Genomic DNA, 18000 nt, shown 5'->3' with positions numbered 1-18000 from the left:
GCTTAATATAAGACCGGAGTACTTGTACCCCCTTTATCTCCTACACAGACCAAAATATATATAGGGCTACCTATATAGGGCTATATAGGGCTACCTATATAGCAAATCTGTGACTACTATATGTTTTTTTACTATATGTTTTAAAAAAAAATATATATTTTTCTTTTAAGGTCTGTTACTTGATTTTTCAATAAAGAATTGTTTATAATTATTTATTTATGAGCTATCATTCGTTGTAAGAACTTTTAGAGTCTGTAAACAATCTTTTGTGAATATCACTGGATGAATCCGCAGCAAAATGCCTGGATTACGGTGCAGATTTATGTGGATTTACTGTGGGTAATCTGCAGGAAAATCTGTAAAAATACATTGCTTGTGGATTTTATGGCAGATTTTGGGTTCTCCAGTAGAGAAGAATGAAATTTGAGCATGGTCAGGTTTGTCTGAACCCAAACGCTCTGCATTTGATTAGCAGTGGTTGAAGAAGTTGGATGCAGCCCTAAGGCTACCTGAAGAACATGGACATGACCATAGGCTGTATCTATGCTTTCAAGGACTCCCGAGGGATGCGTCCAACTCTTTCAGCCACCCATAATCAAATGTAGACAATTTGGGTTCAGACGAACCTGAGAGTTCTCAAGATTCACTCCTTCTAGTAAAATCTGCAACAAAATCATCCCATGTGAGTTTTCAGGCAATATACCATGATTATTATACCATATATACCATGATAATTTTTATTTATGGGGCTGAGTTAGGTAAAGTTTTGAAGTCCCATAGAGAATGCTCTAGCATAGTGCACTGGCTGTACATGCCCAATGCCACTTCATTCAATTGTCTTCCTTTCTTAGGATGGGTGGGAGTCCCAGTGGTTGGACCTCACCAATCAGCTAGCTATCCCCTAACCTCTGTATGGATTGTGGGATAACCACTTTGAAGACTATGGTGATGGGAATCTGACTCCCACCAATTATTTTAAATATTGGTATCCTATTGGTATTGCTATCATACAGGAGAGCAGTAGTGGATTATAATAGGGGCGTTTTGGGCGGCAGCCCGGGGCCCTGAGCTCCTGGGGGGCCCATGACCACCCAAAAAGACTTATACTTTCAGTGGTGTACTGTCTCCTGGATACACTTCCGCCATGATTTGCAAAAAATCACAGGTTTTTTTATGGCAATTTTGCACAAATCAGGACATCATGACATTATCTATACTGCACTATGAACGCCAGGCTAGTGCCGCCATAGTTACAGTAGGGTGGGGGGGGCCCAGGATTTGTGAACAGCCCGGGGCCTATGATAAAGGTAATCCGCCCCTGCAGGAGAGTCACAGATAACATAAAACTATTGAGGACGAAAGACTTTCCATCTACAAAATGGAGAAAAGTGGACAATCCCAATCAGCACATAATGTCAGAACTGAGCTTAACCTAAAAAAAATTGCAGTGCTTAGCTGTGTTTCTGATCACATATTTTAGGTTGATGTATTTTTATGTGTGGTATACTGTTGGTGAATATAAAGGAATATGCAGCCAGAAAAACATGACATAGGCTCATACATTACATGCTTTTTTTTCTTTTTGGCATTTTCTTGACGCTTGAGCAGATTCATCCAGTTTATACCTAAATAGAAAATTGCACAAATCTCTTTACTTCAATTCATTACGTGCATACGTATCTCAAGGGATAAATCCTTGCCATTTCTTATACTTCCTAATCCTCACTCGGTACATTAAGACTATATTTGATTCTAATTTTCCGAGACATGACTGAAATATACAATGTTCATAAATATAAAAAAAAAAGAAAAGGAAATGAGGCATCAAACACAATCCTTGAAAAGTCTAAGATACCCCAAGGAAAGTTCCTCTTAAGAACTGTGAAATTAACACTGATTTCCAAGACTTCCAAAGGCCGTTCTAAGTTCATTTATATGCACAAGACGTGCACTTTTCCTTATTACCACAGTTCAACGGAACATGAAATATCTTCTTAAATGTCTTCTTAAAGTTCTCATTACACAGTGGGTAGATCAAGGGGTTTAGCGTTGAGTTGACATATCCCAGCCAAATGGTAAACATGTGAATGTTGTGGTTGAAGCAGTCTTGACAAAATGCTATGACCATGAAAAGGACAAAATATGGGATCCAGCACAACATGAAAGCCGCCATTATGAAACCCAACTGCTTGGCAGCTTTTCTTTCCCTGTTCATATGAAGTCCTTGGAAATTCTGCTTGGAATGTGTCCGGAAACGCTGCCATGTGTGCTTCAGATAGCCAAAATTTCCAGATTGCCGGGTTTCGGAACCCTCGGTGGTTTCTATGTTGTTCTCTTCCATCTGATTTGGATCTAAGATACAAGAGCCGGCTTCCGCAAATGTCTGTTCTTCTGATATTTCTGTCACCTCTAGGTTTTCGCGGAAGGGTTCTTTAATCTTTTTTCTGCTTACAGTAACATAGTTTCGGCATTCTTCGGGGTTTGCCTGTATTATGGTTAAAGGGAAACAGTGTAACTTCACAACCTTATTGTCACATGGGCTAAATGTCTGCTGACTCTCAAAGTTTTCTATATGGAACTGTCCATTTGGACTTTTTTGGTTAGGAAAAACATTGGCAACCGTTGCATAATGACTGTGAAGGTTTGTCTCTGGTACCATTAGAGATCCATTACTACACTGTTTCCTTGGCTTTTTTAGCATTTTGACATTCCGGACAAACTTACTGTCATAAAAAAGTTGAAAAGAGCCGTTAATAAGTTCCCGATGTTGATAATGTTCTCTCACCGCTTTGTATATCTTGGCATAGAACCACAACATTAGCAAAGATGGTATATAAAAATTCAATATGGCTGTAAGAACTTTGAACCAAGTCACTTTGTGAAACTCCGTTTCACACATATATTCCGGCACCGATCTTATTCCACCATTTGCAAATACGTGCCAACCCAATATAGGGATTATCCAAGTCAATGAAAAAAGCCAGGCTCCGGAGATCATGATAGAAGCCCTAGTCTTTGTACGATACTTCAAATACTGCAAAGGTTGCTGGATGGAACGATAGCGATCAATACACAGAATAAAAAGGCTGAAGATTGAGGCTGTGCTAGCAACATAGTCCATAGACAACCAAAAGAGACATGCCGGCCTTCCAAGAATCCAATCATGGTTTAGGAGATAGACAATGTTTAGCGGCATGACTGCAACACCCACAATAAGATCAGCAATGGACAAGCTGACAATGTACAGGTTTCCAACTGTGTGTAGTTTACGTTCAGTTTTCACAGCATACAGTACTAAAATGTTCATGATAACCGTAAAAAACGATATGCTCCCTAATACCAGGCCCAAGGTTGCTGAGTGAATATTGGTCACATTCTTTGCTAGGCTCAGGTTGTTATTCAACATCATTCCCCAAGTACAGTGGATTGGGGAGAAAATAACAACAGACACCTGATCTGATGGGTTACAGAAATGTAGAGTCGAAAAGGCTCATCTTCTCAAATCTGGTCTCTATCTGTAAAAGAAACACAGAAAAATGGTCAAAGTGGAAAGAGATAAAGAAACAAAATCCATGTTTTTCTTATTAAGAATAGAAAATTCTATATAGATTGGTGTCTATTGGCTATATAGCTAGCTAAATCTATAATTTGTCATAACTGTAATAGTTTGATAGCAAAAAATGGGTATGGAGACAGCATCCATCCAGTGAAAAATTCTTTACTTTATTTTAAGCCATTGCATATAAAAAATACCGACCTTTCGGCTCTAACACTCCTGAGCCTTTCTCAAGTACTTGAAAAAGGCTCAGGAGTGTTAGAGCTGAAACGTCTGTATTTTTATATGCAATGGCTTAAAATAAAGTAAAGAATTTTTCACTGGATGGATGCTGTCTCCATACCCATTTTTTTGCTATTGAAGTATCAGGTGTGGGCTTGCCTGACGGAGACTGTGCACCCTGGGGAGATACCGCTGTTTGTAATAGTTTGATAGATATTAGATATAGAGAGTGGATAGATAAATAATAGATATTATTTACATAGATCATAGATACTGTGTATTTCTTTTTAAGATTATTTTTTATTAAATATTATTTTTAGAGACGAGCGGTATGCCCCTACACTTTAGCCCCACTCTATACAGTTGTTAGCTACCATGCTATCACACTGTTGTTAAACTCCTATACTGTAAGTTCCCCAGTAGTTAGGTCTCTAAACTGTATACCTCCTTACCCCCTCTGTAGTCAGGCCTCCATACTGTATACCTCCTTCCTCCTCTGTAGTTCTTCCCCCATACTGTATACATCCCCCCTTTGCAGTAATCCCCCCCCATACTGTATACCTACCTCTACCCTCTGTAGTTGTGTGTTCCCCCCCATACTATATACAGGCAGCAGGATTAAAATGCAGATCATTCAGGTCTGTGCGAAAACATGATTTTTTGTATTTTAGCACAAGGTGGATTTAATTTGCATACAATTACTGCATTTTTAACCCCCCCCCCCTCTGCCAAAAAAAAAAAAAAAAAAGATGTTGTGGGAACATAGCCTATTATTGACTTGACTGGAGCTATGTGTGAGGGATTACTTTCTTTACAGCTCAGTGAAGGAAGACAGGGGAACTGGGCTCTGGTAACAACGCACCCCTGGGAAATACAGCTGCGTCCCATATGGTCATACTGGTGCGACCCAAAGAACGTGGAGAGACCAGAGCTGAAGAAATAAGCTGGAATGCGTGAAAATGAATGAACTAATGAAACCAATTTTTTTATTGGCCAGGGTTACAATTTTTAGCTAAATTTAGTATGACTACATACAAGTTTCTTCAGAACGGATTGTCTGATAATAATAAGGTCTGTAAGCACAGTATCAGCTTAAAGGAGCCTTCTAAAGCTCCAGGCATTCTTTCGGATTCGCGTATGGTGAGATTTTCTGATAAAAATAGCCTAAAGGTTTACTTAGATTTTTAAAACATAAACTGCAGCCCCCTCATTCATGCCAAACTAAACTGTGCGGATTGTTTCATGAGGTCTGATAAATATTACCCTTTAGTTAGAAAATCGTGAAATAAGACACCAGCTTTGTTCCCCGCCATGTCACTGTGTATTGATGGGATGATTAGTTAGCCATCCATGACAGACGCACTTTGTGCTCATACCTTCTCATCAACAAAGACAGTAAATCATATTATGAAAATGTCTTTAATATTTTATTTATTATTAATGCACAAGTCACAAAGTAGAAAAAAAACTTAACCACTTATATATTATATAGTCCACCCAGACGTGTATTCTCCTGTCATAGCAAAGCTCTCCTGTTTATACATTTACACATTCAATCATAATGTAATCTTTGTCATTTTTGAACGATATCGCAATAAAAACAAATACATTTTTTTTGTAAATCAATCCAATAGGAAAAGATATAAGATACATATAAGATTGTGACCTGCTGGACCTTAGGGGTCCATTAAGCTGTTAGTCTAGGCTCTTCTGTGAGGCTCTCTGCTATTCTGTTGGGCTATTCTAATGGCACATTATTTAGCCCTTCCTGTGATGCTACAGTGTAGTACACCTTTGGCTTTTCAAGTATATGAGATATGAAAGGCAGTATATAAGATATATATGTTACAGTCAAAGTGTGAAACACAGGACAGGGTACCTGTCATTACAACTTTCAAAATCAAAATCAACAGTAGATGTGATATAAAGCAACTTTGCAATGTATATAATAATTGTTATTATTTTTAAATCTCATGCTGAAACACAAAGCTATACTTACTTGTATCCAGGTCCAGTCTCCTGAAGGCAGCTTTTTAGTCTTGTGCTTGTTGGAAAAAAGAGACTAAATGCAGATACTGATGTGGGAGACTGTGATATATGTAAAGGGCCCTGTGATGCCGGGGCTGCAGATAGTCATAGCAGTACACAGAGTCACTGCTTAATGTGTCCATCAGTCACGACTGCCTTCTCCGTGCGCAAAGATGGCTGGGACGTTCTGCATTTAGTTTCTTTTTTCAACCAGCACAAGACTCAAATGATGCCTTCAGGAGACTGGACCTGGATTTTACTGTCAAGTACAGCTTTGTTCTACAGCATGATTAGAGGGGCCGATGGGGGCTCGATATTAACTGTAAACGGATCTGCTATATTGGCACTTGTTTACTGGGCCTATTACACGGCCCGATAATCGTTTAACAAAGGCTGCACGGACATTGTTACTGATGCCCTTGCAGCCCTTTCTAAACTGGCATACATTACCTATCCATGGTCCAGGGCTCCTCTTGTGGTCTGCTTCTTACCGGGTCCCGCGCGATGCAGCTTCAGAGCGGCCTGTCTTAACTGACAGGCTGCTCAGCCAATCGCTGGCCGTTGCGGTCCCGGCCTGTGATTGGCTGAGCGGCCTGTCAGCTAAGACAGGACAATCTGAAGCTGCAGCACGCGGGACCTGGGGAGAAGCACAGCGCAGGAGGAGCCCTGGACCATGGATAGGTAATGTATCTACTTTGCTAATCATCATCCGCCGGCTGCGCACCGCTATTACACGTAGTGGTGTGCGGTCGGTGGCCAACAATTATAGGTCCAAACCTATATTAGTGATCAGTCGATGACAACGATCATCGGCTGATCGTTGTGTTTATTACTCGGAATGATAATCGGCCGGATAGGGCCGATTTGGCCGATTATCGCTCCGTATAATAGTACTCTAACCATTGCTATGCATTATGAGAAGTAAGCAATTAAGCAGTTAAGCAGTAAGAAAGTAAGCAGTTAAAGTAAGCAATAATTAAGATGAGTGCAACTTGAGCATGCTCGAGTCCAATCATTCAGCATCTGACTACCAGTGGCTGAAGAAGTTGGATGCAGCCCTAGGGAGTCCAGGAAAACATGGATAATAATATTACATATTGTGAAGCGTCATTGATGTACATGACATTATTTACAGAAACCAAAGTAAACTTCCGACAAAAATAACAAATCATATAAAGAACAACTCATCCACTGTGTACAGCTATCAGTTAGTCTTACGCACTTCCCTGACCTGATATTTTAGCAGAGGTCATTAAAACCTTTTCAGAAAGTTCTCTGGAATTAGTGAACAGCAACATAACCTTCTGTGTTTACCAGGTTTCTAAGAAAAAAGTCACCAGAGACTTAAAAAACAAAACAAAGCTAGAAGCAGAAAATGTTATAAAATAAATAAACCATCCATTACACCTGCTATTTGGTCTATGCTGAGTACAGAAACGGGCAAGTGACAAATAGCTGTTTCTGTAACTCCCTGGAGACTAGAACAGAAAATAAACATATAAAAACCAAAAAAAACCTTTTGCAAAAAAGCACAAAAAACAGTACAAAACTCTCAATGCTCAAAATGTACAAGATACATACAGTATATACCACCAAAAAATTCCTTCATATAGAAGAGATATTTGAGCCAACTACTAGTTGATTGATAATTGATAAAGTTTATTGAAACAGTTACTTTGAATAAACATGATTATAAGACACCATTTAATAAAATATTCTTTGTACATACAAGAAGGAGGACAACACAAAACCGACAACACAAACAAAAGGAAAGGGAAGCCACACGGTTCATGCATGAATTATTGAAGAAATAGAGGGCATGCGATGCAACATGCAATAAACAAACATAACGAAGGTAAAGCATTCACATAAGAAAATTTGTAATAGAACAGTTAGTATGTCATTTAAATAGCCTAAGGTGACAGGAGTAAAACATAAAGTGCAAAGTGCTTGATGTAAAGACGGAGATCCAATAAATAACACAAAATACAGACGCCATGCATGTGTGCCGTGCGGCTCTCCCCTTCGTCTGGATGTACCGAAACGGCGCTGGGGTGTTCATGTAGGTAAGGGAGCCGCACGGCACACATGCATTGCGTCTGTATTTTGTGTTATTTATTGGATCTCTGTCTTTACCTGAGGTGACTATCAGTTTACATCAAGCACTTTGCACTTTACGTTTTACTCCTGTCACCTTAGGCTATTTAAATTACATACTAACTGTTCTATTACAAATTTTCTTATGTGAATGCTTTACCTTCGTCATGTTTGTTTATTGCATATTGCATCGCATGCCCTCTATTTCTTCAATAATTCATGCATGAACCGTGTGGCTTACCTTTCCTTTTGTTTGTGTTGTCGGTTTTGTGTTGTCCTCCTTCTTGTATGTACAAAGAATATTTTATTAAAGGGGTTGTCCGGCGCTAAAAAATTATTCACAGAATAACACACATTACAAAGTTATACAACTTTGTAATGTATGTTATGTCTGTGAATGGCCCCCTTCCCCGTGTCCCACCACCCCCACCCGTGTACCCGGAAGAGTGGTGCGCTATACTCACCTGTCACGTGCCGACCACGGTCTCCGATCCTCAGCAGTGACGTCTTCTTCGGGCGGCCGGCGGATCTTCCCGAGTGCCGGCCGCCCTCTGCAGCGTCATCCGAAGCTCAGCCGCGATTGGCTGAGCATAACTGTGCTCAGCCAATCGCAGCTGAGCAGCTGATGACGTGGCCGCGTCATCAGCCGCTCAGCCGCGATTGGCTGAGCACAGTTATGCTCAGCCAATCGCGGCTGAGCTTCGGATGACGCTGCAGAGGGCGGCCGGCACTCGGGAAGATCCGCCGGCCGCCCGAAGAAGACGTCACTGCTGAGGATCCGAGACCGTGGTCGGCACGTGACAGGTGAGTATAGCGCACCACACTTCCGGGTACACGGGTGGGGGTGGTGGGACACGGGGAAGGGGGCCATTCACAGACATAACATACATTACAAAGTTGTATAACTTTGTAATGTGTGTTATTCTGTGAATAATTTTTTAGCGCCGGACAACCCCTTTAAATGGTGTCTTATAATCATGTTTGTTCAAAGTAACTGTTTCAATAAACTTTATCAATTATCAATCAACTAGTAGTTGGTTCAAATATCTCTTCTATATGAAGGAATTTTTTGGTGGTACAGAAAATAAACATATAGAAAACAAGGGGTAGAGGAGGTAACATATCAGAACCCTGCGTATAAGGACCTTAATGTTAATCCTACTCCAGGTATTACATGTCATCTGTGATAATATCACCATGTTGGATTATAACTGGCTGCTGTGGTCGTATTATATGTTTTCATCACATCAAAAAAGCAGACAGTAGGTATTTCGGCGACTATATCGACTTTTTTTTTTTTTCTTAGAAAGCTGATCACTCTTGTATTGTCAAACATGGCTCTTCTATCATCTATAGAGAAATCCGAAATAAATATTTACTTTTTTTAAAGCGACTCTGTATCCACAATCTGACCCCCCCAAACCACTTGTACCTTCGGATAGCTGCTTTTAATCCAAGATCTGTCCTGCGGCCCGTTCGGCAGGTGATGCAGTTATTGTTCTAAAAAAATTATTTTAAACTTGAAGCCCTAACTTTGCACCACCTCTCTGTCCCTCCTCCCCACCCTCCTCATCATTAGGAATGCCCCAGGCAGATTGCCTCCTATTCCCCACCTGTGGCAGCCCGGCACATGGGCTGGATTGTTAAGGACCTGTGCAATGTTCAGCATGGAGAAAATGTTTCAGTGGCATTCCTAACGATGAAGAGGGTGGGGAGGAGGGAGGGGTGGTGCAAAGTTAGGGCACAGATACTCCCATTTGGCACGGGGCTTCAAATTTAAAAGTATTTTTTTAAGTCAATAACTGCATCACCTGCCGAACGGACCTCAGGACAGATCTTGGATTAAAAGCAGCTATCCGAAGGTACAAGTGGTTTGGGGGGGTGTCAGATTGTGGGTACAGAGTCGCTTTAAGCTCCCAGGTATACTGGATAGTAAATAAAAGGAGGGCTTTGAATGGTGTGAGATTTCTTATTGGTTCACTGTGAGAATTTATAATTTGCCACTTCTCACACCAATATTTGACCCTGCAATTTTTTCCTTTATGCCAGTTTCAATAACTCAAAATTTATCATTTTACTTTGAATTGGTGAATTTTCATTATTTTTTCCTGTGGATTTTACACCACCCATTGAGTGGAGAGGACGTCTCAGATTTTTAAAAAAGTTGCATATAATATAATAGACATTCTAATTACTAGAGATGTGTGGTTGTATCCATGTTTTCTAGGCAGTCCTTGGGCTGTCTCCAAGTTCTCCAGGCAGTGGAATTCAAATGCTGATTGTTCAGGTATTTGCAAACCCAATCTTCCAGCAAGTTCGCTCATCTCCATTAATAACTCATGACACTTGAAGTGGACCTGTCAGGAGCCTTCTGCTGACTTATGTAAAGGCAGTGTACAATAGAACTTCCCTTCCTGAATCAGGAGTTATAACTCTTTTTTAATCTATTACTCCAGCACTGAGATATAAGCTTTAGAATTTTTATGCAAATTAGGAGATAAAGTCCAAGCGGCGTTCTCCTGGGCTGCAAAAGTCCAGCGGTGTTGAAGCCCTTATCTCCTAACTAACACTGCTATGCCTGCATGTAAATGTTCACTCTGTTTAGATTAACAGGTTGAGCATTGCTGGGCTTTTGCAGCCCAGGGAAAGCCCTATGGGCTTTGCATCTTTGTCTGTGTTATGGACCCACTCCTGGTTTGGCTAAATGTTTTTTCAAAAAATTAACCAAAATACTATGTGTGAACCCAGCTTTACACTAGGTTTTGTCATTGTACAAAATTTTTTTTTTATTTCACAAAATTTAGCGTATTATTCAATGTGGTTGAAATGAGATGACGAGAGAGTAGGAGTGTGTGAGAGAATGGTTTGCGTCAGGTGACAAACAATATTGCGGAACACTTGTGAGTAAACAGCAGAGGTGTGTAATGTTTTGCAGTCATTAAACACTGTCTAGGTTCTGTGAGTAACCAGATAAGAGTGACACATATGCAAATGACTCAGAGATGTTAACATGTAGCCAGTTACTCATACAGAATTGCTGCTTTATGAACCATATAGTACTGATGTATCTAATAACAATAATAATAATAATGATACATTACTGACAATAATAGTATTCTCTTTCAATCACTAACATAGGGACATGGCTATATACAGCATAAAAATAATGTCACGATTATCCTGAGAAATTATGATCACAACATCTTGATGTCCTACAATGTAGTACATAGAGGCTGTAAACCAATGCTTATTTTTAAAGAAAACCCCCAATTTGGGTGGAAATGGCTAACTATATAATTTGTATAGGGGTTTCTTGACTCATAGCAGATATTAGGGGAACAAAGGATCGGGCATGTTCAATTTCAGCATGTCTGATCCTGTGTTGCCACGGGGATAAGCCCCCCCTGATGGTCCAGGAGAAGCCTATTACCCTCTGCCCAATCAGAACCCATGGTCAATTAAAAGTATTGTGCATAGGGGGAAGTTGAGAGGAATAGCTGTTGGCTGAATAAACCGAGAATTATCTCATGACACCTTTAGACCTTTCCTGAATGGGATATTTGATCTACCATTGACTGGTAGATCTTCCAACTCTGATCTGAAAGGCCCTATTACACAAATCGATTATCATCTGTATTCGACTGATATAGGTCGTTATGGCTGATAATCGTTTTGTGTAATAGGAGACAACGATGTCCACAAAATAGCCAATGAACAGGCTGAAATGCCAACGATCAGCCAGGCACTGATCTGCTGCCGTTGCTCTGGGTAATAGGAGCGGTGGCAGCAGACCGCCGTTGTCTCCAATCTGACGATCGCCCGGGCAACCTGGGCAGGCTCTTTCCCGCTTGCTGTCGGGGCGTGTAATAGCTCCAGCAGATGGCGGGGAAACGAGGCGCTGACAGGTCAGCGTTTGCTTGCTCTCCACATCGCCCTGTGTAATAGGGGCTAAAGAAAAGATTGATGAAGGCTTGCAACCTACAAATCCCATGTAGCAAAGTCCTAATTCTACAGAGGAATAGTCAGCACTGCACACTAAGGGGGGGAAGTTATCAATGTGTGCCCCTGGCGTATGCCCCAGAAAAGGTGCAGATTTCCCCCATTTACCGTGGCACTTGCCAGCCACATACCCCGGTCACCTGATGGGCTAGCTGGGGGGTGCAGCAAGGTGGGGAGGAAGTGTGGCCTCCTCCTGTACCTGATTTATCCTGATTTACACCTGCTCGTAGGCATAAATCATGATGCAAAACTACACTTGCTGAAAGCAGGTGTAGATTTGTTGTGAAGGGCCGGTTGGCTTTTGTAAGAGGTGTGAGCCTCTTAGGGGATCTGTCTGGGAAAAAGAGGGCAGGTCTTTATTGAGTACGAGTACGCCATTCTTGATGAATGTCCCCCTAAGGGTAAATTCACACGGGCGGATCCGCCGGGAGTCTCACGCAGCTAATCCGCAATACACGCATTAATCTTTTTATTATTAATACGTGTATTGCGGATTAGCTGCGGATTTCGTGCGTGAGGCTCCCGGCGGATCCACCCGTGTGAATTTACCCTTAATCTCCAGACTTAAAACTTCAGTTCTTGAATCCCAAAAAGGTGGTTAAGGTCATGGACAACAAGTCAAACAGCTTGCACCAGTACACTGAAAGATCTACCAAAAGAGTAAAGAAATAAATAGAAGATAGAACCTGAGATGCTGAAAACAAGAAAGAGTTTTAGGAAAGAGTTGACAGGTGGTGGTAACCTAAAAAACAACTTGACCTCAGGTGATCCACCTGGGGTAGAAAACATCAGACAGGCTGAAATCTAACATATATTCCAGGTATTAAATATATAATCTCTGTCAGTCACCAACTTTTACTGATCTTTATTTAAGCTCCTTAGTAGAATATAACACAGGAACAGTACACAAACAAAACATTGGTTTACGGGCTCTATTACAGGGAACAAAAAATCTGCCACATTAGGCTGGTTCAGCAGATGGTCAATCTGTATAATAAAGACAACGATTAGCTTATGAAACTGATTGGCTGGTCGCTGTCCTTTAAGATGGTGAGGAACAAAAAAAAATGGAAACATGACAAAAACTGATGGAGTAAAAGGGTTAAAATATTACTGCTTAATAAAAAAGAAAAACTTTCATTAAAAAAATCTCTCATTTGCCAGATTTCAGCCTTGCAGACCTTTGATATTCAAGCTGTCAGCTTGTTGAGATAATCTGCAAACATTTCAACCCCATGCCATACGATTGAGCTGCTCTGACAACTGCTCGACAGAGGTGAGAACTGGTGACGGCTCCGGATGATACCTTAGAGACAGAATTCCAGCTGATTGTGTAGTGTGGAGCAATACTTCAGGTCATTGTCCTGTGGGGAATGAAAATGGCTCCAATCACAGTCCAGGGGGTATGTCATGGAGTCATAACTTGACGGAGCTCACCAGGCTGTCTTCTAGGATCTTTGTTTTATGTCTCACAAATGTTCTTGTTCTATGTGATCCAAATGCTGAAAATTTAGATTTTTCTGTTCAGAAATTTTCTTCAATGGTTCTACCTCTGTCTCTCTCTACCCTTTTAATAGTTTACTCCTAGCATCCTTTTACAGTATGCAATGTTCGGCTGATAAAGATAAATTTTCAAAGCAGCACAAAAGATCCAGTTCGGCACTTTCTTGCTCCTCAGCGGATCGCTGTGACTTTTACACGGGCCGTTTATTGGCCGAAGAAACATTTCTAGCAACGCTCCTGGCCCGTGTAAACAGCCTTTTCCTGTCCAGTCTCAGATATATTATATTGTTGAAACACAGCCTAGGAAGCTCTTTAATGCTCAATATCATAATCAAATTCCTTTCATACACTAAACCAGTGAGGGGAACCTGCCCCCCCCCCCCCGAACTACAATTTCCATTATGCTTGGACAACCAAAGACAAAGCATGAGCGGGCACCTTTAGAGATAAACACATGGGGGGGGGATTTGTGAAGACCAGCTGGTAGCGATTATGGCATGCGTACGTCAGGGAAAAGGGGCCTTTCTTCCTGGTGTACATTTCAGGCATGATAATAAATGTCCCCCATGGAGTGCTAGCACACATGAAGGAATACTAACCGAAAAGAAGAAAAAGTCAGGTACAAAAGAATTGCACATTTAATTTTATTTATATAGGCATTGTTGGTCTGTCACCGGCGATCAGTGGGATCTACCACCGACGCCGTCCAGGTTATGTAAAAAAAAAAATATTTGGAGAAGTAGTACATTTGCTTTAAATATTTGTAATTGTTTATGCATTTTATGCTGTGTACAAGCTGTGGCTTTTAGCTGCTCTTCCTGTCTATGGCAGCAGGGGATATAACAGATGTTTTTGTAATATAATTTTTTTTTAATGTCATAAAGATGTGTTATTTTCTCACTCACATTCGATATTGAACAAGTAAAGATGTTAAAAACAAAAAAACAAAAACTTGTTTTCTTAAAAGAACAAAAAGAAATAGTCACTCCAAACTTCCGACAATCAATAGGCCTCAGAATCAATCAATAGGCCTTTAGAATGTTCTAAGATTGTTATGACACTTTTTTTTCGCTTGGAAGTGACAAGTTGATATCTGTTATTCGGTTTCATCTCTCATTGACCTCAATTAAAAAGTAAAAAATAGTTGCGAGATGAAAAAATCTTTAAAATTTCTCTTTTCAATTGATTTTTCAAAATGTTAATCACTCTGATTTATTGCGGACCCTAACCCTCACTTGGACCATGGAGTACAGTTATGCTGTGGTGTCGGTGATGGGTTATAGAGACGGCTTGTATAAAAGTAATCGAAAAGTCATAATTGAGGTGCCGATAAAACTAAAAAAGTTACATAAATTGTTTATCGTTGTAATTGGACTAACTTGAGGAATATAGATAAGATGTCAGATATACCACATGGCGAACTGTGTGAACATGAAACCCACCTGAAATTAAAAAAAAATCTAAAAACGAAAGTGCAAAAACAAAAATTTACGGCGTCATGAAGGAGTTAAACCAGACAAATCCATTCTACCAATAACTATAATGGATCTGTAAAAAGTGATGTCACAGAAATGGATAAAACCTGAAGGACACTGTATACCGATGTCACATACATATTCCAGTCACCCTATAGCAAATGTGTTAAATATAAAAGATGCTTTGAGGGAGTTTGAGGGACTTTAAACAAACTGGAGTCTGATACATAACAGATTATCTGACATATTTAGACCGTGCTATAAATACATCCTTGGAAAACTTGCAATACTGCTGTGACAGGAAATCCATCATGTAATAAAACTGTAAAACAGCATTGTAAAAATTACAAACTCTTATAATCCACCACAAGAAAATATTTATCATACTTATTATTAGCCAAAAACGGCACAATGGGTCTGGAGTTCACTTCATGGGGAGAAATCTGACATCATGTTAAAAATTAGGAAACAGAGATGTACTGTAGTTGTACAGAGTGTAAATCAGGAATGGAGAACCTTCTGCCCTCTGTGGCAAAACTACAATTCCCATCATGCCTGGACAGCCAAAGCTTTGGCTCTTACTGTTCAGGTATAATGGTTAGTTTTGTAACCCCTGGAGGGCTGAAGGTTGCCCATGCCTGGCGATATAGAAGACCAGATCTACTGATGCGCAAAAATATTTTAGGTGTCCCATAATATTGTTTCTTTCTTCACTATACACAGAAATTGTGTAATTTGGTACCTAACAGGTTCAACAGCCTTAGGGCCCTGTTCCACCGAACAATTATCGTTCAGATTATTGTTAAATCATTCGAATCTAAACGATAATTGTTCGGTTGAAATGCAGTTAACGATTAACAACCGAACGAGAAATCGTTGATCGCTTTATAAGACCTGGACCTATTTTTATCGTTGCTCGTTCGCAAATCGTTCGCATTGAATAAGACATCGTTCAGTCGTTCGTAATAGATACGAACGCAATAGTGAAGAAATAGCGAAGAAAAAACTATCGCAATTACGATCATAAGTAACGATTATCGTTCCATGGAAATGAGTGAACGTTTTCAGGTCTTTTGCAATAGCGGTCGTTTGAGATTGTTAATAATTAACGATTATGCAAACGATAATCGTCCGGTGGCCCTTAAGGTCCTTTTAGATGGCGCGAATTGTCAGCGATTGTTTGCAGTGACTTTACAGAGGGCAACATACCAAACTGGCGGGTCGCAGGAACGATCCTTGTGTCGCTCATGCAGCCCCGGAAGATGACAGTACAGATATGTATATGTTTCCAGATCACAAGCAGCAGTGTTTACTTACCATCTGTGCTGCTTGTGATCCGGTCTTTCCAGTCCTCTGGCTGCCTGCTGGATCTTCAGGCCCTGCATCCAGTGTCGGACTGGGGTACCTTGGCCCACCAGGGAAATTGATTCTTGGGGCCCACCCAACATAAAAAGACATAATCAGCGCCAAACCTTTCACGTTAGTACAGCGACTTTGCATAGAGCTGTGTATGTGAGCAGTGATACTAGTGCACTGCCAGTCACTTATACAGTTGTTACTGATTTATGCAATTGTGGTAAAACTGCACCATTTATGTAGAAACTTTAATGAAATTCCAACAATATTGCTGTAAAAACACATCAAAAATGTCATGTGTGAACACAGCCTCAGAAGATGAAGGAAAAAATGACCATCTAGTCTGCTCCTCTATTACAATCTCCAGCAGAGGAGACCCATGACGGTTTATTCTAGCCTCACCACAAGCTGTTGGGCTGGAATAAGACTTTAAAGGACCATCATGAAAAGCACATCAGTGGTCATTAAAGCGTTAAAGGGGTACTCTGATAAAAAAAAAAAATTTAAAATCTGATGTCAGAAGTTACAGATTAGTAAATTACTTCTAATTAAAAATCTTCAGTCTTTCAGTACTTATCAGCTACTGTATGTCCTGCAGGAAGTGGTGTATTCTTATTAATCTGACACAGTGCTCTCTGCTGCCACCTCTGTCCGTGTCAGGAACTGTCCAGAGCAGCAGCAAATCCCCATAGAAAACCTCTCCTGCTCTGGACAGTTCCTGACATGGACAGAGGTGGCAGCAGAAAGCACTGTGTCAGACTGGAAACAATACACCACTTCCTGCAAGACATACAGCAGCTGATAAGTACGGGAAGACTGGAGATTTTTAATTAGAAGTAATAAACAAATTCGTATAACTTCCTCACACCAGTTAGTTTAAAAAAATATTTTTCACCGGAGTACCCCTTTAAGGTCAATACAAAATGTCAGACAGACGTGATTAAAAGTTTAATCTGTCTTAGGGGTGAGACACCCAACAATGGCCAGAATGTCACTCAGTCCATCATAATGCAAGTGAGGGGCTGAGCACTCATTATAGGAGATGGGTTCCATTATAGTCTATGGGCCCGTCATGTGTAACATGACTGATGGAGTGATGATCTAGCCCCCAGATGAGGTCTCAGCACTGACACCCCGACTGATCGAAACATTTCACACGTCTGCATGATGTCAAAAGTTTTTATAATGACAGTCCAGGCTCTTGCACACATCCGTGTATGCCTCCATAAATGCACCGTCCATAACCGCACGCTGCCCAAGTCTATGCAGCCCGGCTGCAATCTGGGCCATTTAATAACATGTATTTCTTAGGGGTCCGGCTGATTACAGGAAACAAACTTTATATAATATAGTGGAGACAGTGACCTGTAATCAGCCGGACTGCGCACAAGGTCTGGGAGTGATGCTTCACCTGGCTGTTACTATCAGAGAGACCCCAACCAAGCTAAACCTCTCATATGTCAAAAGTTCATTCAAATAACAGTTAACACTTTAAAGACTGCAAATATTCACAATCAATGGCTGCAGCAGGTCATTGCAGTGATTGGCTGAGCGGGTTGTCAGCGAGTCAGGACCAGTAGAAGCAGCAGGAGTGCACCAGTGGAAAGAAAGCGGTAAGCATGGTGTCACACAGCTGGGTTCACACGGTATTTTGGTCATTTTTTTTGTAACCAAAACCGGGAGTGGATCTGAAACACAGAAAGGCTCTGTTCACACGCTGTTGAAATTTAAAATAACGCCAATTATTTGCCATTAAATGGCGGC

General features: G+C 40.7%; 1 protein-coding gene across 1 annotated transcript; it reads right to left on the bottom strand.

Annotated features, from left to right (window-relative positions):
* Window positions 1-1927: 1927 nt before the first annotated feature.
* On the bottom strand, window positions 1928-3406 carry HRH1 (histamine receptor H1). Its single transcript, XM_069967938.1, has one exon. The coding sequence runs from the start codon at window positions 3404-3406 to the stop codon at window positions 1928-1930; it is 1479 nt and encodes a 492-aa protein (XP_069824039.1).
* Between the last annotated feature and the right edge of the window lie 14594 nt (window positions 3407-18000).

Source organism: Dendropsophus ebraccatus, chromosome 4 (assembly GCF_027789765.1).
Source record: "Dendropsophus ebraccatus isolate aDenEbr1 chromosome 4, aDenEbr1.pat, whole genome shotgun sequence".
In the NCBI taxonomy this organism is placed as follows: domain Eukaryota; kingdom Metazoa; phylum Chordata; class Amphibia; order Anura; family Hylidae; genus Dendropsophus; species Dendropsophus ebraccatus.
The sequence above is the reverse complement of the archived record's forward strand: the minus strand, read 5'-3'. Positions and strand labels throughout refer to the sequence as shown.

Excerpts from the sequence above, each read along its gene's own strand:
- HRH1 (XM_069967938.1), bottom strand. The coding sequence starts at position 3,406 with ATGTTGAATAACAACCTGAGCCTAGCAAAGAATGTGACCAATATTCAC.